This window comes from Geotrypetes seraphini, chromosome 5 (genome assembly GCF_902459505.1).
Source record: "Geotrypetes seraphini chromosome 5, aGeoSer1.1, whole genome shotgun sequence".
Classification (NCBI taxonomy): Eukaryota; Metazoa; Chordata; class Amphibia; order Gymnophiona; family Dermophiidae; genus Geotrypetes; species Geotrypetes seraphini.
This window is the reverse complement of record NC_047088.1, coordinates 203278280-203302953: the sequence shown is the minus strand read 5'-3', so window position 1 is coordinate 203302953 and position 24674 is coordinate 203278280. Positions and strand designations below refer to the sequence as shown.

The 24674-nt window shown below is 41.6% G+C and overlaps 1 protein-coding gene across 8 annotated transcripts in view; it reads left to right on the top strand.

The window, feature by feature from the left end:
- Window positions 1-24674, top strand: part of UBR3 (ubiquitin protein ligase E3 component n-recognin 3) — a 533613-nt gene that overhangs the window by 121256 nt on the left and 387683 nt on the right. For 7 of the 8 annotated variants that reach the window (XM_033944451.1, XM_033944453.1, XM_033944452.1 and 4 more), the window contains exons 11-16: window positions 1639-1725; window positions 4005-4070; window positions 4175-4264; window positions 10512-10640; window positions 10743-10795; window positions 23699-23832. In XM_033944451.1, coding sequence (XP_033800342.1) covers window positions 1639-1725; window positions 4005-4070; window positions 4175-4264; window positions 10512-10640; window positions 10743-10795; window positions 23699-23832 — 559 coding nt within the window. The remainder of the gene's footprint in view (window positions 1-1638; window positions 1726-4004; window positions 4071-4174; window positions 4265-10511; window positions 10641-10742; window positions 10796-23698; window positions 23833-24674) is intronic. The other variant, XM_033944455.1, reaches the window with a different exon arrangement.

Genomic DNA, 24674 nt, shown 5'->3' with positions numbered 1-24674 from the left:
ACGCCTACAGCTGCCTAAAATCGGGACGCACTTTGGAGAATCAGGCTCTTAAGGCATAAGTTTTCCAGGCACAAGTCGGATATTGATTCTCCCTTCTACAATAAAGCCTAGAGGACCACACCAAAATCTTGTCTCTTGCAATTGATACTTTAGAATCTAAATCACAATTTTGCAAGAGGTAAAACTCTTTATAGTTTATAAATCTTTCCTTAATTGTTTCTGATAATTTCAGCTATACACAGCTTAAAGCAGTGCATCATGCAGAAAGTGAAAAACTATCTAAACTTCACTTTCTGCATGTTGCACTGCTTTCAGCTGTGTATAGCTGAAATTATCATAAGCAATTAAGTAAGGAAAGATTTATAAACTATAACAAGTTTTACCTCATGCAAAGTTGTAATTTCTTTAATAAGGCATTACCTATTTTTTTTTGTGGCCCTCCAAGTACCTACAAATCCAAAATTTGGTCCTGCAAAGGGTTTGAGTTTGAGACCGCTGGTCTAGAGCAGAATTCCAGATGAGATAATCAATTTGGGTAGGCAGTTTTACAAAATTTACTCTCCATTTAATAGCCAACTTCTCTCCTGCCTTTAAAATTACAACTAGGGAGTCCGATATGTGAAAATATACTGCCTGCTTGTCCTGGGATAAAGCACAGTTACCTGTAACATGTTATTCAGGGACAGAAGGCAAATATTCTCACAACCCTCCCTCCTCCCCTAGTTAGTTTCTTAGCTTTTTTTTTAAAATTGAACTGAAGGTCCCGCGAGCCGATGTTGGGCGGTAAGACACCGGCAAATGTGCAGTACGGGCAGTCTTGAGACCTTCAAGATCTTTAAAGTGACTATACTTTTGCACTGTCCATACCGTGTTTCATGGATGACGTCGCCCATATATGAAAATGTAGTCAAACCTCGGTTTGCGAGTGTTTTGCAAGACGAGCAAAACACTCGAACAAATCATACCAAGCAAACTGAGCGTTGACTCGATTTGCGAGCCCCCACTCCCAACATCCAGCATCGCCCGCCCAAACCCAAACTCTTTCCGCGATCTGACACCGGCACGCAGCACCAACCCACAGTACATACCGGTGCTGAAAGATCCTGCCTCTTGCTGCTGATCTCTGCTGGGCTGGGCCTTGAGGATCTGCGCATGCTCAAGGCCTTCTGGCTCCCGCTCTCCCCGGTTCTCGGGGGTGGGGTGGAAGCGCACCAGTGGCCTCGGGGGTGGAGTGGTCTTTTTGGGATGTAGTGGGGTGAAAGCGAGCAGCGCCGATAGCCTTGTGGGAGGGGGGGGGGTCTGGATCGAATCAAGCGAGTTTCCCTTACTTTCTATGGGGAAATTTGCTTTGATATACGAGCACTTTGCTTTGCAAGCATGCTTCTGGAATGAATTATGCTCACAAAGCAAGGTTCCACTGTATCTGCCTGCTGTCCCTGAATAACACTTGTCACCCTCCATTGCCCCAGGTTCAGAAAGCACTTTAGATTGTGAGCCCACTAGAGACAACCTGCATATAATGTACTGTGCTACATTTGTCTAGTAGCGCTATAGAAATAAGTAGTAATAAAAGTTACTTGTGTGAATTTGTTTTCCCTAAGGCCATTGTTTTTATGACCAACAAATATTATTTTCAAGGAAACACAAGAATATACAAAGAATGTTGTTAGATATTGCCTTGAAGCCCTTCAAGACTGGTTTGATGCTATCAACTTTGTAGATGAGGTATGTATATGTGCAGTTTATAAACTTGAGTTATAAAATATGTATTTACCGTATTTTCACGCAAATAACGCGCACCCGTATAAAACGCGCACACGGGTATAGCGCGCAGAAATCACGATGATATGTACAAAAACTTTGGTATACCGCGCTCACGGGTATACCGCGCATGCTGCCCAACGCTCCTTTCGCCCGCCCTGACTTTCCGTGCGCTGTCCCGACTCTCCGTTCACCCCCCCTGACTTCCGTGCACTGTCCCCCCTTGAAGGTCTGTCCCCATCCTGAAAGCCTGATGCCCCCCCCCCGACGTCCGATACATCCCTCCCCCCCGAAGGACCGCCGACTCCCCAACAATATCGGGCCAGGAGGGGAGCCCAAATCCTCCTGGCCACGGCGACCCCCTAACCCCACCCCGCACTACATTACGGGCAGGAGGGATCCCAGGCCCTCCTGCCCTCGACGCAAACCCCCCTCCCCCCAACGACCGCCCCCCCCCCAAGAACCTCTGACCGCCCCCCCAGCCGACCCGCGACCCCCCTGGCGACCCCCCCACCCCCCTTCCCCGTACCTTTGGTAGTTGGGCCAGAAGGGAGCCAAACCCTCCTGGCCACGGCGACCCCCTAACCCCACCCCGCACTACATTACGGGCAGGAGGGATCCCAGGCCCTCCTGCCCTCGACGCAAACCCCCCTCCCCCCCAACGACCGCCCCCCCCAGCTGACCCGCGACCCCCCTGGCGACCCCCACGACCCCCCCACCCCCCTTCCCCGTACCTTTGGTAGTTGGCCGGACAGACGGGAGCCAAACCCGCCTGTCCGGCAGGCAGCCAACGAAGGAATGAGGCCGGATTGGCCCATCCATCCTAAAGCTCCGCCTACTGGTGGGGCCTAAGGCGCGTGGGCCAATCAGAATAGGCCCTGGAGCCTTAGGTCCCACCTGGGGGCGCGGCCTGAGGCACATGGGCCCAACCCCGACCATGTGCCTCAGGCCGCGCCCCCAGGTGGGACCTAAGGCTCCAGGGCCTATTCTGATTGGCCCACGCGCCTTAGGCCCCACCAGTAGGCGGAGCTTTAGGATGGATGGGCCTATCCGGCCTCATTCCTTCGTTGGCTGCCTGCCGGACAGGCGGGTTTGGCTCCCGTCTGTCCGGCCAACTACCAAAGGTACGGGGAAGGGGGGTGGGGGGGTCGTGGGGGTCGCCAGGGGGATTGCGGGTCGGCTGGGGGGCGGTCGGAGGTTCTTGGGGGGGGGGGCGGTCGTTGGGGGGGGGGGGGGTTTGCGTCGAGGGCAGGAGGGCCTGGGATCCCTCCTGCCCGTAATGTAGTGCGGGGTGGGGTTAGGGGGTCGCCGTGGCCAGGAGGGTTTGGGCTCCCTTCTGGCCCGATATTGTCGGGAAGTCGGCGGTCCTGCCGGGGGGGGGGGGATGTATCGGACGTCGGGGAGTCGAACGGGCAAGAGGGCTTGGGCTCCCTCTTGCTCCGATCGTGGATGCGGGTGCGGGTGGGATCGCGTGCGAGCGGTCGTTCGGGGTGGGGGTGCGAGCGGTCCTGCTGGGGGGGTGAATCGGGCGTCGGGCGGGGTGGGAACTATGTTTTAAAACTTTTGTATACCGCGCTCACGCATATAACGCGCGAGGGGTATGCGCGGTAGGTAAAAACGCGTATAACGCGCGCGTTATATGCGTGAAAATACGGTAGTGCATATGTCGTCACAGGATTGTTATGTCTTGTAAAAGCTTCTGTAGCCCTCAGAATTTTTAAATGTTTTCAAAATGGTTTTTACTGTTTGCATATGTTTAAAGATTTTTAAATGCAAACCTTTGTATGATTAGGCAGAATTTTTTGTAAATGGCTTTGACATCATTGTTGAATTAGCTAAGTCCATATCTTTATTGTACTTGTCATAAGAATACTGTTAGTTTTCTGTGATTGCTTCACTTTGTCATTTTAACGTAAAGCTGCTTGAGGTAGTTAATAACCTATTCATAAATCTTATTCTTCGATGTGGCTTCCCTATCAGCCCAATAGATGGGAAATTCGGTTGTCTAAAATGCGTTTTATCAAGGAGGTTCAGAGACTCTGAATACAATTATGGAAAAATAAAGGCAAGTTTGTTGAGCTGGTATTTTTCATAACTTCCCATGATTTTACAGTACATTACATTAGGTGTAGCAGCCTTATTGCCCTAGTCGGGATGAAAGCATGCCAATAGCAATGTTTGTGTTCTAACTTCTTTGCTTCATTTCAGGAGAGGTGCCAGAATAACTTGTGCTTCTTTTTCAGCCTGCACCTAACCAGGTTACTTTTCACTTGCCGTTGCATCGTTATTATGCTATGTTCTTGAGCAAGGTGAGACTTAATTTCATCAGTTTAGAAAAACAAAATTCAGGAAATGTTTGAATCGATTGCTTATTTAATTTTCACCATAAAATAATTACTTGTAATATTTGCAGGCTGTCAAATGCCAAGATTTAGATCTAGATTCTATTTTACCGGATCAGGAAATGCTGATGAAACTGATGGTGCACCCACTTCAGATACAGGTATACAACCATAATGGGGTTTGTTTGTTTTTTTAATAATTTTTTTTCTGTAAGTTGTTTGTTCTGTTATTGTTGTTGTTGTTTAGTGTTCTATGTCTTATCTGGTTTAAAATCTAGCATATATTTTTTTAATATTATGCTTAACTGTAATAGAAACATGAAAAATGAGGGCACTTAAGGGCCTCAAGTTCTCTCTAGGTTGCATAGTTCTATTCCTGCTACAGTGCCATAGGATCTCCTTTGATCTTTGGCAATCCTCTCAGTTCTTCCAAATAAGGAATCCATGCTTATTCCATGCTTTCTTAAATGTTGTTAATAATTTTTTGTCTCACCAATCTTACCTATTTGTTTTGCTTTGTTTCTATTCTAAGCTTTGCATATTTACTTATTTATTTTGGTGAATTTTACTCTACCACGGTGGTGTTTATTTAGCGATACTTCATCAACTGACATGGATACCAGTTAAGTACATTTGTGCATGGTGGTACTAGGTGGAATCCCTAGATACTTTATAGTTGTTTGTTTGACTGTTCAAGCTAACCTTTAAATATAAGGTGAATTATTAATACCTCTGCTAGTGATATAGAGCTTTTCCAATTCCTGGAAGAAAAGTCCATAGTCTGCTATTAAGACAGACATGCAGGAACCCACTGCTTGCCCTGGAGATCGCTGCGGGAGATTGTTGCTGGAGGTGAGACCAGTGGAGGCATGCTTGATCGCTGCTGGTTGTTGCCTAGGATGGGGTGGAGTCTGCTCCGGATCTGTGGAGCGGGGCCATGCAGTGGACTCCTCCCATTTGTCCGCCGATGGAGGCAGAGTGCTGAACTCTTCAGGAGCTGCCCATGAGCATCCGCCGCCCACCGAGAGCAGTGCGGCCTGATGCTGGATTGTTCTATCTCTGTGCATTTTCTGCCTGGAAGCAATGAGTTGGGGCTGCAGCATCTGGAAAGCCCGAACTGATATCTGTCCTGTCTGGACTTTTGCCGTTGGGATTATTTAAAATATGCTGAGGCAACAGAGCTGCTTCAGTAAATTGGACTTCTGTCAGACTTATTTGAATTTTTTTCCCCAGAATATGAATTATTAAAAATTTTATTCCATTGTTTTTACCCCTATTGTTTTAATTTTATTAATTGATTTTCCCTGAATTCTATTGTTTAAAAGTTCCTCCCTTCTATTCCTTTTTACATATTCCTTTAATTCATTTAGATATCATTTACATAGATGGTGCTCCTATCTGTAAAGTTAGGAATTTCTATGAAATATTCTACATGCTTCTTTCCTCTCCACTCCACTCCTTCCTGTCCTACCATAGTCCTCCTTACCCTCTTCTAACCCCTTCCTCTGTAATGTCGCCTAGAGCTTGAATAGGTATATGCGACGCACAAATGGAAGAAATAAAATAAATAGTATGGAATGTTGCTACTAACAATATAGGAGTTGCCATACTGGTCCCTTAAGCCTACTATCCTGTTTCCAACAGTGGCCAACCCAGGTCACAAGATTCAGGAGAGAAAATTAAGTGAGGATTGAATTTCAAAAGTTGGCTTTATCTTCAATGAATAGGGATGAGAAATCTGAAGGGAAAAGGGAATAGAGAAGAATCATATTTTTAGGATAATGACTGAAGAATTGCAAGTGCTCATGGAAAAGGACGAAGGTGAATGGAGGGCTAGAGAGGGATTTAAAGAAGGATGAAGAGCGAGTCATAAGAAAGTGGCATGACTAGGGAATTGATTGTTCATGAAATGAGTAACAATAAATAATGTAGTGGGAAGTGACATAATAAGGTCAAGAGTATGAAAAAACCACATGAATTGAAAAAGTTAGAAACTGAGAGACCTCTATTTGAGAGAAAAGACTGGAAAAGGAGAGGTATGAGGGAGATGGGAGAGATTGTATGACAGCATCTACCAAAGATTGCATTAAGGAGTCCCAAGCATGAGTAGATGGTGTAGATCAGGGGTGCCCACACTTTTTGGGCTTGCGAGCTACTTTTTAAATAACCAAGTCAAAATGATCTACCAACAATAAAATTTAAAAAAAAACACAAAGCACACTGTATGCATAGAAAATGTTAATCATCATTCCTATTCCAGGGTTTTTCAAAGAGGTCAAAGCAGATGACTCTAAGCACTATCACCTCAGTAACAACCATACAAAAATAGACAAATATACTCCTTCCCTTTTTACTAAACCACGATAGCAGTTTTTAGCGCAGGGAGCTGCGCTGAATGCCCAGCGCTGCTCTCGACACTCATAGGCTCCCTGCGCTAAAAACCTCTATTGCGGTTTAATAAAAGGGGACCTTAGTGTAAAATATAGACAGCAGATATAAATTCAGACACATTTTGATCACTAAATTTAAAATAAAATCATTTTCCCTACCTTGTCTGGTGATTTCATGAGTCTCTGGTTGCACTTTCTTCTTCTGACTGTGCATACAATCTTTCTTCCCTTCTTTTAGCCTGTATGCTTCTTCTCCTCCAGACCTCATTCCTTCCCCCCAACTTTTCCTTCCTCTTCCCTGCCCTTTCTTTATTTCTGCCTCCCTTTCATTTTTTTCTGTTTCTCTTCTTTCCTTCTGTATCCCTGCCTGCCCTTTTTCTTTCTTTCTCCCTGCCCTCCCCCAAGCCACTGCCACTGCCATTACCATCGGGGACCAGGACCTAAACACCACCAATAACAGGCCCCAAGCTCTCCCTGCTTCGGCCAACCAGCATTCCTCTCCCCGACGTCAATTCTGCCGTCGGGAAGAGGAAGGCTGATCAGCCCAAGATCGTGATCAACCTATTGGGGGAAATGCTGCTGGGTTCTGCCTTCGCGGAAACAGAAAGTAGGCAGGACCCGGCAGGAACAAGAACAAATGCTTCACTAACCTGTCTCCCGCATTAGCCCGTAGCGAACGCTTGCTTCAGGGCTCTCAACATGTGCATGCCGGCTTCCCTTCTCCCCACCCCCCGGACATAACTTCCGGTTTCGGAGGGAAGAGAAGAGAAGCCGGCACGCACACGTTAGAGCCCGGAGCATAAGTTCGCTAGGGGCTGAAATCTCCAAGCCGGTTTTTTGGGTTTTTTTTAAAATGTTCAGCAGCGGCAGATGACAGCTGGGCGGACCGCCCAGCTAAAAGGCCCTAGGGAGAACACTGGAGAGGAAGGCTGATCGGCCCGTAGATCAGGACGGCAACACGAGTGCGATCGACTCGAGTTGTCTTCCTGAGCTACTGGTCGATCGCGATCGACGCGTTGGGCACCCCTGGTGTAGATAGACAGCAAACCAGAATGGTAACAGACACTGGAGTGGATATTGAAACAACAAGAATTTTGCATATAAAAAGGTGGAAGTAGCCAATTCTTGACAATGGAATGAAGTAGGAAGACATATAGGCCCTGATTCAAATAATGATGCCATACTGCTGCCTAACTTGTTTTAATTGGATCAGTTGGTGCAGTAATTGAGTCTGCTGATTAAAACCAATCAAAATGCTGTTAAAAAAAAAATGGAGGCACTGTTGTCTCGATTAAGGAGATGCCTAAGGCCACTGTAGGCATGGTTAATGCCAGAAGGGGCCTTAGGTGCTGTAGATGCAATTCTTGTGAAACATAGGTGCCAGAAATTTAGGCCTTTGAAACCTGGCCTACATTTCCAATGCCTACCTTTCACGTAGCTGTGATTCTTCAAATGGTGCCATTGTGTTATTGAAACATGATCAGCGCTGCTTTTGTAAGCAGCCGCTGATGTAGCCTCCATTTGGAGAATTTGGCCCTTAGCTATTCCCCTGCTTTTCCTTGAAGATTGGGTCAGATGAAAGGCAGTGAAATTATGGGACAGAGATTGATAAAGATAGGCTGCTGTGCCTTCTTGGAGCCAGGTTTCAATAATAGCTAAAATGTCAAGGTGGGAGTTTGAAAAAAGATAGGAAAGTTGCTTAGAAGTTGAAAAATTCTATTACTGTGAGTCAAAACTGTCGCTCCAAATTGTACCAAGTAGCAAATATTCTTATATTATTTGGCCAAATATGAATAATGAATTTTGAGCTGTAACATAACAAATGAGAAAAGAAGTAACATGATATCCGAGATCAAGAGTTTTATTTCAGTAGGTTTTAACACAATAGAAAATGAAAAACTTTTATTAAGAAAAATAACAGAAATGTGTGAGCAATGGAATCCTTTACATCTTTCTTGGTGGGGAAGAGTTCAAACTATTAAAATGATGATATTGCCTGTGGTTTGCTATCAAATGAGTATGATACCAATATTTTTTCAGGGGTCATTTTATAAAAAGTTAAACAATATTCTTACAAAATTTGTTTGGTTTGGGAAAAGACCCAGAATTGCTTTAGTATCTTTACAAAGACCAATTGTGGAGGGAGGGGTAAATTTCCCAAATTTTTATAGGTACCCTCAAGTCTATATTCTAAGACAGGGTATGTATTGGATCCTCCCAGATCTCATGGAGAATGTACCAGATTGGTTATATTTAGAATGGCGGCTCCTGTTCCCATTACATTTAGAACATTTAATTAGCATAACAATGCCTAGAAGATACAAAGATAACAGAATTTTATTAGATACTTGGAAAACATTAAGATATATCAGTAATCTATCACCAGAACCAATAGCTAAATCACTAAATCAATCTATATGGGTAAACTCCAGGATCAAGATTGGCGGATTTAAGATCGTCTGGAAACAATGGATAACTGCAGGTATACGAACATTGAATGATGTCATTTCAGAAGGATCAATGCTTAGTTTTTCACAATTGCAAAATAAATTTGGTTTAAATAAAACACATTATTTTAAATGGATGCAATTGAAGCAGGCCATTCAGGCAGGGTTCCCTGAGTGGAAAGATCTTAAAACTCAATATAGTCTGCAGGTTTTATGTTTCCAGGCGGATTTTTTGGGTCACCAAGCCGCAAAATGGTATAAACTGTTATATGGATTTTTAAATAAAAAAAAGAAAACTGGACTTAGAGATATTTGGAGTATTGAGATTGGACAGACAATTTCTGCTTCTCAATGGCCACGATTTTGGTCCTGGAGATTAAGGTCTACAAGGTCAGCATCTATGAATCAAACATGGATGTTCTTGTTACATAGAGTGTTATGGACCCCTACGCGCCTGCAAAAGATAGATAGTACTAGATCCAATAGATGCTGGCATTGTAGAATAGAAGTAGGGACGCTAGATCATTTAATTTTTTTCTGTCCCTGTGTAAATGCCTTTTGGAATTTAATTTGGCCCCAAATTAATAAATTATTAGAAAATCATGTAGGACTCTCATATGACACCATACTATTTGGCACTGCAATGAGAACTCAGAGTCCGATCTCAACAGATAATAATAAGCTACTATTAATATTGACAGGAGTCGCCATGCAACAAATAACTCAAAACTGGAAGGACTATACCAAATTAAATTATACATTCTGGTGGAACTCTGTCTGTCATATATACAAAATGGAAAAAATAATAGCGTTACAACAAGGGAATCTTCATAATTTTATGAAAATATGGCAACCATTGACTAACTATTCTACTGATTAGATTTCTTAGCACATTTGTAATAAATATATAGGAATGGGGAGGGACTTATATAAATTTAGGATTTATTATTTATGATATGATATATTGATTATAACTATAAGTGTTATGAAATAATTAATTATATTATATATGAATTAATTGATGTAAGAATAGAAAATTAATAAATAAATTAACACAATAATAATTATATTAGAATGGGGAAGGGAGGGGAATGAATATTATATTATATATGGATTTAACTATTGGAAAAAATGGGAGGGATATATTTTATGTGTTAAATGAATTATTTGTAGTCACAATTTCTCATGTATTATTTGAAGTTTTATGTACAATTAAAATATTGTAAGAATGAAAAATTTATAAATAAAATTAAAAAAAAAAACAAAAACCACAATAGAACCCTGGATTATTCATATTTGAATTTAAATTGCTATTTGACTAAATACAAAAATGTATTCAGGGCACTATTTGGTACAGCCCTATGGAGTCCAAATTGTACCCTTTGTTTTAAAATCAATATACAGAAGTATTGGCTCTTTTAATGTGTATTAATTATGAGGGATACAAGGTACTGATAGAAGGCATTATATACTGTACCTTGTTGATTATAAACATATATAAAAATCATAGCAAAATGTATATATAATATTAGCAGAATGCCTATTTTAACCTTTAGTTTATTTAATCATAGGCAAGCTTGTCTGAAATACATAGTAACATGTGGGTGAGGAATGGACTTCAGATAAAAGGACAGGCCATGACGTATGTACAGTCACATTTCTGTAATTCCATGATTGATCCGGACATTTTCCTGCTGCAGGCAAGTTTAAATTCATCTCGTTATTGCAGGCATTATGTTTCCAGATACACCCCTTGGATTGGAGGTTGAATCTTGCTGTACTTTTTTGTTTTTCTTTCACAGGTCTGTGCTTCTCGACTTGACCCAGACTACTTTATTTCCTCTGTGTTTGAAAGGTGAGGCAAGGGTAAATATATGAATCACTATCTACGACAAAAGTGGGAATCTTTTGTCATAAAATGCCAGTAAAATGAAATTTTTATTGGTGATTTCTATTAAACATTCACACTGTGCTTTATTTTCACCTTCACCATTTTTACCTTTACCATTTTTATTTCTCTGCAGACATTAAACCATTAGTATGTGGTATCATTAAAGTGTAAGGTGCCACTAGAAGTAATATGAGGGCAGTTTGAAAAGTTTGGTTAAAAAAAACAACCCACGTTAAATATTTTAAAAAAATTTGACATTGTTTTTCCAACAAGATGGAAAAACTAGGCACTAGCTGGACTAAGTGTACAGCCCTTGATGGAGATTGTTGAGAAATATATCTGTTTAAAAAAAAAATAAAAAAAAAATATATATATTTAACTTTTTTTTTTAACCAAACTTTTCAAACCACCCTAGTTTTAAAGGTGTAAATCTAATCTCTACAAGATGTATGCTGCCTTTAGTTGTTCTTTGCTAGTTGAGTATTAGCCACCTTGTAACATGTTCTGTGTTGAGACTGGCTCAGGAAAAGCAAGGAAGTGTGGCGAAGGTTGAAGAACCTGCAGAATGCTTAATTTATATTCCTCAGTACATATGGGGATAGATACAGAAAGCATGCTGTCTGAGTGCATGTGTTCTGTGGCAAAAATTAAATTGCATGATGCAGTACGCTAATGGGATGCTAATGTCAAGCACAAAGAACTTGCATGCTATTTAGGAGAATAGCTCCTGCAGGGAGGGCGGCTCACTGTGCATGTCCAAACAAAACAAAAATGCCAGCAACCTTTTGTGTCTGTTGTTCAGTACATAAAAATTATCCTCACAAAAATTTATTACACATACAGTTTTTACAAGCTTGATATTTATGCACACAGCAACAGGTGCAAATGTATGCTGGCACTTTCATTTTTGATCAGACATTAACACATGAGTTGTTACGTTCCAAATGTCTTTTAAAGTTGCAGGCCCTTTTCTGGTCACTGAAAGAAACACAAAACTCTTATCTAAACACCAAAAACTGGCACTAAATCCGACTTAGCAAAAAATTACTTGCATTGTGCACATATTAAAAACCACCATTCCCTTACATAGGAGCCTTTTTAGCAAACTGTGATAAAAAGTGACTATAACATATCCTTATGTAGGTTATTCCCACTCTCTAAGACCATTTTTTAACTGCTGAGATAAAATGGCCAAATTTTCTATTTTCCCTATAATAGCCACACAATAATTTTCCCATTAGCATGTGGCTATTGGCGCATGACACCTACCACCACCCATTATGTAGGCAGTAAGGGCTCACATGCTAAGCACATTGTAACGGTTTAGTGTGTGGCAATGTAACTGCACTAACTGATTAGTGCAAACAAGTCCACCCTCTGCCCTCAGATCTGTCCCCAGCACTAAAAGATAAATGTTATATTTTAGCTAGCAGGTACTGTACGCATATCCAAAAATTACTGAGATACCCGAGTGCACTCTGTGTAAAGCATTTTTCTCTGAGGATAAACATGCCACAATAGTTTCACATGCAGGTGACATTATCCATAGAGCCTGGTGTGGAAATGCTGCTCAGTGTACTATACCTTTAAGAGGTTAAGGCAGTGTTCCCACTGTGCATGAGCGGGTGCCTTCCTGTCCAATTTGCAAGAATGGGACTACCAGTCTTATTTCATCCACAGTTAAGGGAAGATGCATCGTTGGCGGCTTCTCTTAGTGCTATTGTGAAAATGAGTTGTGTGCTTTCCCTTGCAAGGTTTTTTTTCTATGTGGTTCCTTTGGGATTTACTTTTCTCTTAGTCTCTATAGTTCTGTTTTGCCCTTCTTTTAAGTTTCCTTGATTTTGTTTCGGCTCTTAGGGCTCTCTTAGTCCTGAACATTGGTTGAGAATTTCCCTTACTTTCTAGTGAGCTGTTGCTCCTTTTTGTGTTTACCATTGAGCTGTGGCTATTTTTACTTTCTTAGAACCAAAGGAAACTGCAGAAACAATGTACTTGATGTAGGCTTTTTATTTTCACAAGCAAACGTTGTTTAAAATAAAACAGAACCTTGTTTCCAAAGAAACGAGGACCCAACATGGTCATTTCTATGCTTACTATTGCGATGCTTTCATCACAGGCACCACTGTCCAAATTGTTTTGAAAGAAAGACCAGACCCCTAAGGAAGATTTGTTCATTGAAACACAGACCGTGCTGTTTTCTTTTAAACAACGTTTGCTTGTGAAAATAAAAATCCTACATGAAGTACATTGTTTCTACAGTTTTCCTTTGGTTCTTCGATCATTTAACATTCACTTCAGAGTTGTTGGATTTCCTTTCCTTCTGCTATTTTTTCTTTCATGTTATCTAGGGTTCCTAATGTCTTTAAGTACTGCTTTTAGTGCAGTTGGACTATCTCTGGTGTATCCTGTGTTTGGAACCAGACCGTAACCAACTAAATTGTGATCTTTGCTTGCAAATGCAGAAAGAACACACAAATCCAGAGAGGCTCAGAAGGACCGAATTATCAGTGTCGGTACCTTCTTTGAAGTGTGCATCAGAGACATTGGTCCCTATGGCTTCTAGACAGGTACCTAACACTGGGAGTGCCTGAGCATTGAGTGGGTCTCCACTTGTCTCTATGCTGACTGCTGTGCAGCACCCCCAGGACCTAATGGTATGAGATCCAACACTGAAGAGATGTTTGGATTCAACATTGTCCTGGTTGGTACTGGAGGACATCGATGCTGCACAATGAGTGAAGGCCAAGAAGCAAAAGCATTGGTTCCCCTTGATGCATGTTGAGGGAGCTCCAAGGCATCAAGTTCATTGATACCCGAGAAGAGCTGGCACTGGGAGGAGCGCTCTCCCTCTATTGAAGAGGTGCCTTCGTACTGGTTTCCCAATGGCAGGGACCCAGTCTCTGATACAGTATCGATGGTTTTGCAGGCTGTCATGAATCATGGAATTGGTACCCCAGCCTTTACTAATGTCTCATAGTAAATGATGAAATGACGGCAGATTAAAAACCCGAATGGTCCATCCAGTCTGCCCAATCGTACACTCTATAAATGAATGATTTAGTTTAAATTGTCCTTTTTCTTAGATATTTCTGGGCTAGAAACCCAGAGTTGTGCCCGGTACTGTGTTTAGGTTCCATCTACTGCAGCAGGGGTGGGCAACTCAGTCCTGGAGGGCCGGAATCCAGTCGGGTTTTCAGGATTTCCCCAATGAATATGCATTGAAAGCAGTGCATGCAAATAGATCTCATGCATATTCATTGGGGAAATCCTGAAAACCTGACTGGATTCCGGCCCTCGAGGACCGGAGTTGCCCATCCCTGAACTAGAGTCTCCGTCAAGGCTCACTCCAACCCATCTAAACCATTCTAGCCATCAAAGCTCTCCTCAGCCCATTCCCAACTGAATGGCCACATATGGGACACAGACTGTGCAAGTCTGCCCAGTACTAGCCTTAGTTCTTCAATATATACTTGTTATTTCTGATTAGAGATCCTCTTTGTTCATCCCATGCTTTTTGAACTCTGTTACCGTTTTCCTCGCCACTACCTCCCTCGGGAGCGCATTCCAGACATCTACCACCCTCTCTGTAATGAAGAATTTCCTAACATTACTCTTGAGTCTACCGCCCCTCAACCTCAAATTATGCCCTCTGGTTTTACAATTTTCCTTTCTTTGGAAAATATTTTATTCTATATTAATACCTTTCAAGTATTTGAATGTCTGAATCATATCTCCCCTGTCCCTCCTTTCCTCTAGGGCAGGGATCTCAAAGTCCCTCCTTGAGGGTCGCAATCCAGTCGGGTTTTCAGGATTTCCCCAATGAATATGCATGAGATCTATGTGCATGTATTGCTTTCAATGCATATTCATTGGGGAAATCCTGAAAACCCGACTGGATTGCGGCCCTCAAGGAGGGACTTTGAGATCCCTGCTCTAGGGTATATTCAGGGCTTCCAGTCTCTCCTCCATACATCTTTTGGTGCAAACCTCTTGCCATTTTCGTCACCTTTCTCTGGACTGCTTCAAGTCATCTTATGCCCTTTGTCAGATACGGTCTCCAAAATTGAACACAATACACCAAATGGGGCCTCACTGTTGACCTGTACAGGCGCATCATCAACACCTTAATTTTTTCTACAGGTTATGCCTCTCTCTATATAGCCTAGCATCCTTCTGGCAACAACCACCACCTTGTCGCACTCTTTATTTGCCTTTAGATCTTTGGACACTATCACCCCAAGGTCCCGCTCTCTATCCGTGCATATCAGCCTCTTACCTCCCAGCACATACGGCTCCTTCCGATTGCTAATCCCCAAATGCATTACTCTGCACTTCTTTGCATTGAATTGTAGTTGCCAGATAGACCATTCCTCTAACTTTTGCATTCCTTTTCATGCTTTCCATTCCCTCCTTGGAGTCTACTCTGTTAAAAATCTTGTATCATCCGCAAAAATGCAAACCTTTCCTTCTAACCCTTTGACAATAGGATCGGTCCCAGCACCGATCCTTGAGGGACTCAAACTTGCTATGACAAGCCATATGTGTCCATTGATACAGGAGGCAGTGGAGATTGACATTAGGATGCATATGATACCATTTGGAGGAAGGACTGTGAAACATCAATAGAACAGTACCGAAGAACATCTTATGGAAGAAGCAGTACTGATAGTCCTCCATTATTTAGTACTGCTACATCGATGTTGTAAATGACGGTACTGAGAAATAATCACCGAGCAAATTCCATTAACTACCACCCTCCGGCATCTATCTGTCAACCAGTTTCTAATCCAGTTCATCACTTTGGGTCCTAACTTCAGCCCGTCAAGTTTGTTCAAGAGCCTTCTATGAGGAACCATGTTTAAGCTTTGCTGAAATCTAAGTAAATTACATCTAGGATATGTCCTTGATCCAATTCTCTGGTCATCCAATCAAAAAATTTAATCAGATTTGTTTGGTACAATTTACCTTTAGTAAAATCATGTTGTCTTGGATTCTTTAACCCATTAGATTCTAGGAATTACACTATCCTTTCTTTCAACACTTCCATTATTTTTCCAGTGGGAACCGACATGAGGCTTACCAGCCTGTAGTTTCCTGCTTCATCTCTGCGACCACTTTTGTGAATAGGGACCACATCTGCTCTTCTCCGGTCCATAGGAACCACTCCCTCAATATCCTGGGATGGTCCCATTGTCTTGTCCCATTGTTTTGTCCACTTAAATTTTTCAAGTTGTTCATAAACACTTTCTTTTGTGAACAGGGCGTGGTATCTACTCCATTCTCGTGTGTAACTTTGCCAGACAATCTCGATCTTTCTTCAGGATTTTCTTCCGTGAACAAAGAACAGAAGTACGGTATTTGTTTAGCATGTTTGCTTTTTCCTCATCACTGTCCATATATCGGTTCATAGCATCATTTAGTCTCGCAATTCCATTTTTCATCTTCCTCCTTTCACTAATATATATGAAAATTTTGTCTCCTTTTTTTACATTTTAGCCATTTGCTCTTCCACTTGTGTTTTTGTCAGTTTCTGTTCTTTTCTTGAGTTTTTTTAATATTTCATGATTCCAACTCTTTTTTGTCGTCTTCTCTGCTACTAGTTTGGAGAACCATTTCAATTTCCTTTTTCTCTTGTTTTTATTTATTTTATTCACATAAAGGTCAATAGCCATTTTTATTGCTCCTCTCGGCTTAGATCGCTGTTTTTTCACTTCTCTTATGTTCTCCCATCCTTAACAGCTCTTTCTTCAGGTACTCTCCCATTTTACTAAAGTCTAGGACTCCACTTTAGCTGTTATATCAAACTAAGCCATTTGATGATCATTACTTCCCAGGTGGGCACCCTCTCGAACATTAGAAATATTCTCCCCATGTGTGAGGACCAGATCCAGTATCAGTTTTTCCTTCGTGGGTTCTGTTACCATTTGAGCAGAGCCTCTTGAAAGGCATCCACAATTTCCCTACTTCTTTCTGATTCCACAGATGGAACTTTCCAGTCCACATCTGGCAGATTGAACAAACAGCAGCACCTCACCCCACAGCAGCACCTCCTCTTTCTTTCCAAACTTTGGAATCGGATCTTTATCAATTTACTGTGATTGAGTTGGAGGTCTATAGACTATACCCACATAGATAGAAGTTCCATCTTTTCAGAGCGATCCATATCACTTCTTCCTCTCCCTAGGTCCCTTGCATTTCAGTCACTTGGATATCAATCTTTACAGAGAGAGCTGCTACTCCACATTTTTGACCATCTCTGTCCTTCCTAAAAAGATTATATCCCGGTATGTTTGCATCACATCCATGGGAGTCACTGAACCATGTCTCTGTGATAGCAACAATATCCAGGTCTGCCTCTTAACATCAGGATTTGCAGATCATGAACCTTGTTGCTTAGACTGTGAGCTTCTGTGGCCATTGCTATCCAGCAAAAAACAAAAAATTGACACCAAAATATCCACAGAGAAGAAAATCCAGAAGAAACCATAAGAAACTCTGTGGAATGACTATATTCCTCAATGGACTTTATTTGAAAATGTCAAAGTTCCAAAGGTACACTAAAATCATCCACATAAAAGCCTTAAAGGACCTAGTTCGCTAGGGAAGCAGGACCCAACACGGTCCGCGTTTCGACAAAAAGTTTTTTTCAGAGGTCCTATAAATAATGAGGGGTATGTTAAGAATATATGTAAGTTATGAAAGGTAGTGGTTATAAAATCTAATACTGTGAGTGATATCTAACATGCAAAGAATATTGACAATGTGAGATGAAGGATACAGTGATATGAATTAGAGAATGACATGGTGACAAAATTCATCACTGTTCCCGCGGATAACCGCGGGAAATAATCCATTGTCATTTTCTAGTGTCTATTTCAACCTCAGTCCTTCTACACCAGCATTCTTCAGAGCAAAGCTTGCGGGTCAGTGGTTGTGGCCATTCATACTCTGATTCTTCCCTCTCTCCTTAAAGAATGACATGAAGATGGTTTACCGCGGTTATCCGCGGGGACAGGAACGGTGATGAATTTTGTCACCGTGTCATTCTCTAATGTGAATGAAACTGATAGTATTGAATTGGTGAAAGACCAACATGTGAAGACAAAAAATATTTGAATCTATGCAAAATGCAGGGGGAAGTGAAAAACTTAATATATTATAAGAAATATATAGAAAAAAATATAAGAATTACAAAGATCGTGCTAAATAATCTCTTTGAATTAATCAGTTTTCCCACGTATTCACCATTATAGGACCCCCAGGGTATGTATTTTTGTCCTATATAGTCCCCTTTTGCTTCTTTTAAGCTTGTTCAAACACAAGTGTTCAAAGATCAATTATTTAGCACGATCTTTGTAATTCTTATATATTTTTTCTATATATTTCTTATAATATATTAAGTTTTTCACTTCACTCTGCATTTTGCATAGATTCAAATATTTTTTGTCTTCACATGTTGGTGATATTTATCATGGTGTTTCACCAATTCAATACTATCAGTTTCATTCACATCACTGTATCCTTCATCTCACATTGTCAATATTCTTTGCATGTTAGATATTACTCACAGTCTTAGATTTTATAACCACTACCTTTCATAACTTAAATATATTCTTAACATACCCCTCATTATTTATAGGACCCCTGAAAAAGACTTTTTGTCGAAACGTGGACCGTGTTGGGTCCTGCATCCCTAGTGGACTAGGTCCTTTAAGGCTTTTATGTGGACTACTTTACTTTTATGTGGACCGTGTTGGGTCCTGCATCCCTAGCAGACTAGGTCCTTTAAGGCTTTTATGTGGACTACTTTACTTTTATGTGGATGATTTTATTTTATGTGGATGATTTTAGTGTACCTTTGGAACTTTGACATTTTCAAATAAAGTCCATTGAGGAACATCGTCATTCCACAGAGTTTCTTTTGGTCATTGCTTTCTAGCTATCTTTTAGTGGTAAATTTTTTTTTTTTTGTACAGTTTTTTGTTTAGTTTTGCTTCCTGTTAAGAACATAAGAATTGCCCTGCTGGGTCAGACCAGTGGTTCATCGTGCCCAGCAGTCCTCTCACGTGGCGGCCCTTAGGTCAAAGACCAGCGCCCTGAGTCTAGCCTTACCTGTGTACGTTCTGGTTCAGCAGGAACTTGTCTAACTTTGTCTTGAATGCCTGGAGGGTGTTTTCCCCTATAACAGCCTCCGGAAGAGCATTCCAGTTCTCTACCATTCTCTGGGTGAAGAAGAACTTCCTTACATTTGTACGGAATCTATCCCCTTTTAACTTTAGAGCGTACTCTCTCGTTCTCTCCATCTTGGAGAGGGTGAACAACCTGTCTCTATCTACTAAGTCTATTTCCTTCATTATCTTGAATGTTTCGATCATGTCCCCTCTGTCTCCTCTTTTCAAGGGAGAAGAGGCCCAGTTTCTCTAATCTCTCACTGTATGGCACCTCCTCCAATCCCTTAACCATTTTAGTCGCTCTTCTCTGGACCCTCTTGAGTAGTATCGTGTCCTTCTTAATGTACGGTGACCAGTGCTGGACGCAGTATTCCAGGTATGGGCATACCATGGTCCGGTACAGCCGCATGATAACCTTCCCCGATCTGTTCGTGATCCCCTTAATCATTCCTAGTATTCTGTTCGCTCTTTTTGCCACCGCCGCCACAGCCACGCATTGCGCAGACGGCTTCATTGACTTGTTGACCAGTATTCCCAAGTCTCTTTCCTGGTGGGTGTCTCCAAGTACTGCACTGGACATCCTGTATTTGTGTATAAGATTTTTCTTACCGACATACATCACCTTACACTTATCCACGTTAAACCTCATTTCAAGTTTCAAGTTTATTAGGATTTTTATATACCGCCTATCAAGGTTATCTAAGCGGTTTTACAATCAGGTACTCAAGCATTTTCCCTATCTGTCCCGGTGGGCTCACAATCTATCTAACGTACTATGTCGCGGCCCATTTCTCGAGCGTGTTTATGTCACATTGCAGGTCTTTTGCAATCCTTCTGTGTCCTCACTACTTTGAATAACTTTGTATCGTCTTCTCATTTAATCACCTCGCTCATTTCAATTTCCAGGTCATTTATAAATATGTTGAAGAGCACGGGTCCAAACACCAAACCCTGCGGCAATCCACTCATGACACTTTTCCAGTCTAAGTATTGTCCGTTTACCCCCACTCTCTGTTTCCTATCCGCCATCCAGTGTTTAATCCACGTGAGTATTTCACTCTTGATTCCATGGCTCGCAATTTGTCGAAGTAGTTGTTCATGCGGGACCTTGTCGAACGCTTTCTGAAAATTCAGATATACAATGTCGACCGGGTCACCCTTGTCTATCTGCCTGTTTACTCCCTCGAAGAAGTGCATAAAGTTCGTCAAGCAAGATCTTCCTTTGCTGAAGCCATGCTGGCTGGTCCTCATCAGATTGTGTCTGTCTAGGTGATCAATGATGTGGTCCTTTATCAGCACCTCTACCATCTTTCCCGTTATTGAGGTCAGACTCGCCGGTCTGTAGTTTCCTGGTTCTCCCCTTGAACCTTTCTTAAAGATCGGCGTAACATTTGCCACTTTCCAATCTTCAGGAATCCTTCCCGATTTGATCGACAGATTGGCTAGTAGTTGGAGCAGTTCAGCTATAACCCTTTTCAGTTCCTTGATTACCCTTGGATGGATGCCATCTGGTCCTGGGGATTTATCGATTTTTAAGCCTATCGATCTGCCTGCATACCTCTACTAGACTGACCATCAACCCTGTCAGTTTCCCGTCTTTGTTTCCTGCGTAGCCTATCGGCTTCCAGTATGTTGCGTATATCCTCTTTGGTAAATACAGATGCAAAAATGTGTTCAGTTTGTCGGCGATGGCTTTGTCCTCCTTTAGCACTTCCTTTATTCCATGGTCATCCAACGCCCCCACTGCTTCCTTCACGGATCATTTCCCCTTAATATATCGAAAAAATGGCTTGAAGTTGTTTGCCTCCTTGGCTATTTTTTCCTTGTCTCTTTTGGCCCCTCTTACCGCTTTATGGCACCTGCTTTGATATATGTGCTTTTTCCAGTTTTTGTCCGTTTTTGACCTTTTCCATTCCTTAAACGAAGTCTTCTCGTTTCTGATCGCTTCCTTCACCACTAAAGTGTTGCATTGCTAATAAGTGAGTTGCTAATATTGTTTACACTACTATCTTTACTACCATCACATCTTGTCTTTTGCTGGGGGTGGCCTCCATAATTGTCCTTCATATATATGCCATCCCTACCTTCTTAGTTTAAATGCCTAGAAATATATTGTCTAAATTTCTCAGCTATAGTAAGATGTAGCTCATCATTACAATATAGTCTCTTATCTTTCCATGTATTTCCCCATCTTCCTATTACCTAAAACCTTCTTGATGACACCAGACTGTGAGCCACCTATTGAAGTCCTCTGTTTTTAACTTTTTCTTTTCCCTTTCCTTATGTAGGCAGTACTTCTGAAAAAGCTTTAGTCTTTACAAAAGTTTTTAAGTCCTCCCCTAGCTCCTGAAAAGCTTTCTGCGTTTCAAGTGGGGAGTTGCTGGCCAGGACATTTGTTCCCAAATGGATAACAACATCAGCTTTAGAATTATTAGTTTCTTCCCTAATTATAGACTGTATTTGTTTCATACTCCTGGTAGCCGAGGATCCTGGGAGATGCTTCATTATTTTAGGCTCCTTGACTTGTTTTCCAAGGTTAATGCCTTTGATGATGGAATCCCCTAAAAGCAATAATTTTCTGGCTTGATCTTTTATACTTCTCCTTTGTGGGTGCTTTTCTTTATGAGTTATCTTCATTGGTTTCAGTTCCATTTCAGAGCACTTGAGACTTTTTCAGGCACAGAGTATGTTGGCACCTGGGGTACTTGCACCAGCCATGACTTAACCTGCTGCCATACAAGGCCATCTGTCTGTGATGCAGTCACAGACACTGTTGCCTTATGGGGCATCGATGTCGACACCTGCCCATGTAGGCATCCTCTCGACTTCAGTGGAGGAAACTTTGTCAGAGGGTAAAGAGAATCCTCGACAACATCCAAATTGGGATATGAAACTTGGTCAAGGTAGGTGTGGATTCAGTCTTCCCGTGCTTTTGTGCTGAGTTGAATTTGGACCTCTCTTGGGAGTTTAATGAGAATCCCAGGTACTTCTTGGAGTTGGACTACTATAGTATCTCACTGAACCTGTCTTCTGCAGAGGAGAGACTGAAGTCTGCACCTGAGAGTTTTTCCTTCCTTGCTTTTGTCTGGGAGATGGCAGCTGCTCTCCTTATTAAGTTGGAGATGTAGGATGAACCCAGGGCTGAGATGTTTCAAGTTCTGTAGTACAAACACCTCCTAGAGGACTGAAACTTCCTCAGATTTTTATTGTAAAGCAGGGACTCCTCAAAATGGCCAAGCACTGCTGAACTCACTGAGTTATGTTGGCACTTCTCTGAGGCTCCCATTCAGTTAACCCTTACTTCTGCAATCTTAGTATTATCAGCCAGACTTAGTAGTTTTTTGAACAACTTTCTTTAATAACTTGAAGTAAAGAATAAACACTCACAATTTGATGATTTCAAGGCAGTCCAACTTTGTTTACTGAATCTTCTCACTCAACCAGCACATCCTATTCAAGAAGAAGCTGGCAGTGTCCACACACCTTGTGGGAATAACACATTGCTCCAGACTTAAATACTGAACATAAATTGTATTAGGCTAGCGGAAATAAAGGGTGAAAACTCAGTGAGAGGATAGTGTTAGACCCAAGTTTTCATGCAGCCATGTGGTCTCACAAAAATGGCCACTGTTCTCTCTCAAGCTGAAGAAAAAGGCAGCTCCAGGAAGCTACATTCACACCCTCTGGGAGTAGCTGAACACTGTGGGAGATTGAGTCCACAGAGCACACTTTGCTTACATATTTTAGAACAGACAATCTATATATTTATACAAGAACTGAGAAACTGCCCACATAAAATGGGGACAGAACAGATGTCCTGCTTCACAAGATCTTGCATGATGTTCTGGTGAAGAACTGGGAGCTCCCCCTCCTCTGTTGGTCCCTGTATTTCAAAAAAAAAAAATACACCATGTAAAAGATTCAAAGTGCTCTTGTGTTTGATGGACTTCAGTTGCCTCATCACTCTTTGGTCGTTGAATTGGGCAAAAGATATTTCAGATCTCTCTGCTCCTATCCTGTATTCATTCATACCCAGTTCTACATGAGCCTCTACTTGTGGTCCTTAGTGCGCAGTATGCTTGATTTAGCTGACTCCTTTTCACTGAAACAAGCTGAGTCTCTTTGTCAGCTGGCCAGAAAGCAGAAGGCCAGTTGAAAATTCCTGGCCAGGGATACTTTTGACACGTCTGATTATAGCATCCAGGCATGTTTCTGACTTGGACTTGGTGAGTGGGTAACTTGCGCACATCCAAACATTACTACGGGATACCTGAGCTCGTCCTGTGGTAAGGCATTTTTTGCTGCAGTAAGCATATATTAGCTTAGTAAAAAAGACTCCTTAGAATTTAGAGGAATACTTAATGGACTCATTACCATACATGTTAATGCAGTGTGCATACATGTGTACAGTGCAAGTTAACTCCCAGGCTCAACCCCTTTCTGCATTATGCTGCCAGTAACATGCATGTACAGGCTGCATTTTAGCTTGCAGGAGCTTTCTGCATTGGCCCCTTGGTTTGGCTTCAAACGCATTTCAGTGGTAGCTGGCAATGTCTTTACTTAATATGAACTATTTTAAAAAGCTTTCTTATTTAATTTTTAAATTACAGATCTATTTAAAGTCATTTGCTCTTTTGTTTTCTAATTATTAGTAAATATTAGCATCTGTCCTGATTCTTTTGTTTATCTCCTCTAGATTCAAAGTGGTAGATTTGTTGACAATGGCTTCCCAACACCAAAACACAGTTCTTGATTTGGAGCATGAGAGGTCTATGTTGGAAGGTGCATTGACATTTCTTGTCATTCTTTTAAGTCTTCGCTTACATTTAGGTAGGAGTTATTTTAATATAAACCCTTTCACTGCCTAGGTGTTTGCAGCCAAAGGAATTTTGTGTAGCTCCTTCTGTATCCCACTGATAAAATGTTAAAAAAAACAAGTGACTTATTTAGTATTCTTGTTTATCTCAGGACAAGCAGGCAGCATATTCTCACAGATAGGCAACATCATCCACGGAGCCCAGTACGGACAGTGAAAAGTGTACTCTCACTTTAAGCTTCAACTAAGCTTCGCAACTGCCTGCACTGTGCATGTGCCTTCCCTCCACCAGCTCATGAGGTCTTCAGTTTTTCGTTTTTCATGGAGTGAAGAAGACATATCTGGACTTCATCCAGTCAAGTTTACCTTCCTGCTTTGATTTATTTATTCTTGCCGCCATTTCCTTTTTTCAAGTTAGTGTCTTTTCAATATTGCTTGGTGTATCAATTTTTTTACCTCTTTCTTTTTCGATCCTATTGACATTTTTCTGCCTTCAACCTTACCGAGCGCCTTGACAGGTTTTTGGCAGACCTTTTACTTGACCCTTGGTTCCCTCCTGCTCTTCAAGACTTCTTCCTAGCTGTGGCAGTTTTTCTCCATTGTTTTCTTTTTTTGTCTGGAAATTCTCCCGATATTCCAGGACTTCAAAATCAAAATTAAATAACTTACATCTCTATTAGTCCTGGACCTCAGGTACCCTCTTCCAGCTGTTAAAGCTCATTATTTTTCCCTAAGTTCCGATCCCATTTTATGTTGGTACCAGTGAACATCTACGTCTGCATCAACATTTTTCTTAAGCATCATTAACATGAGAAACCTTAACAAGTGTCACAGGCATCCATAGCATCAAGTCACT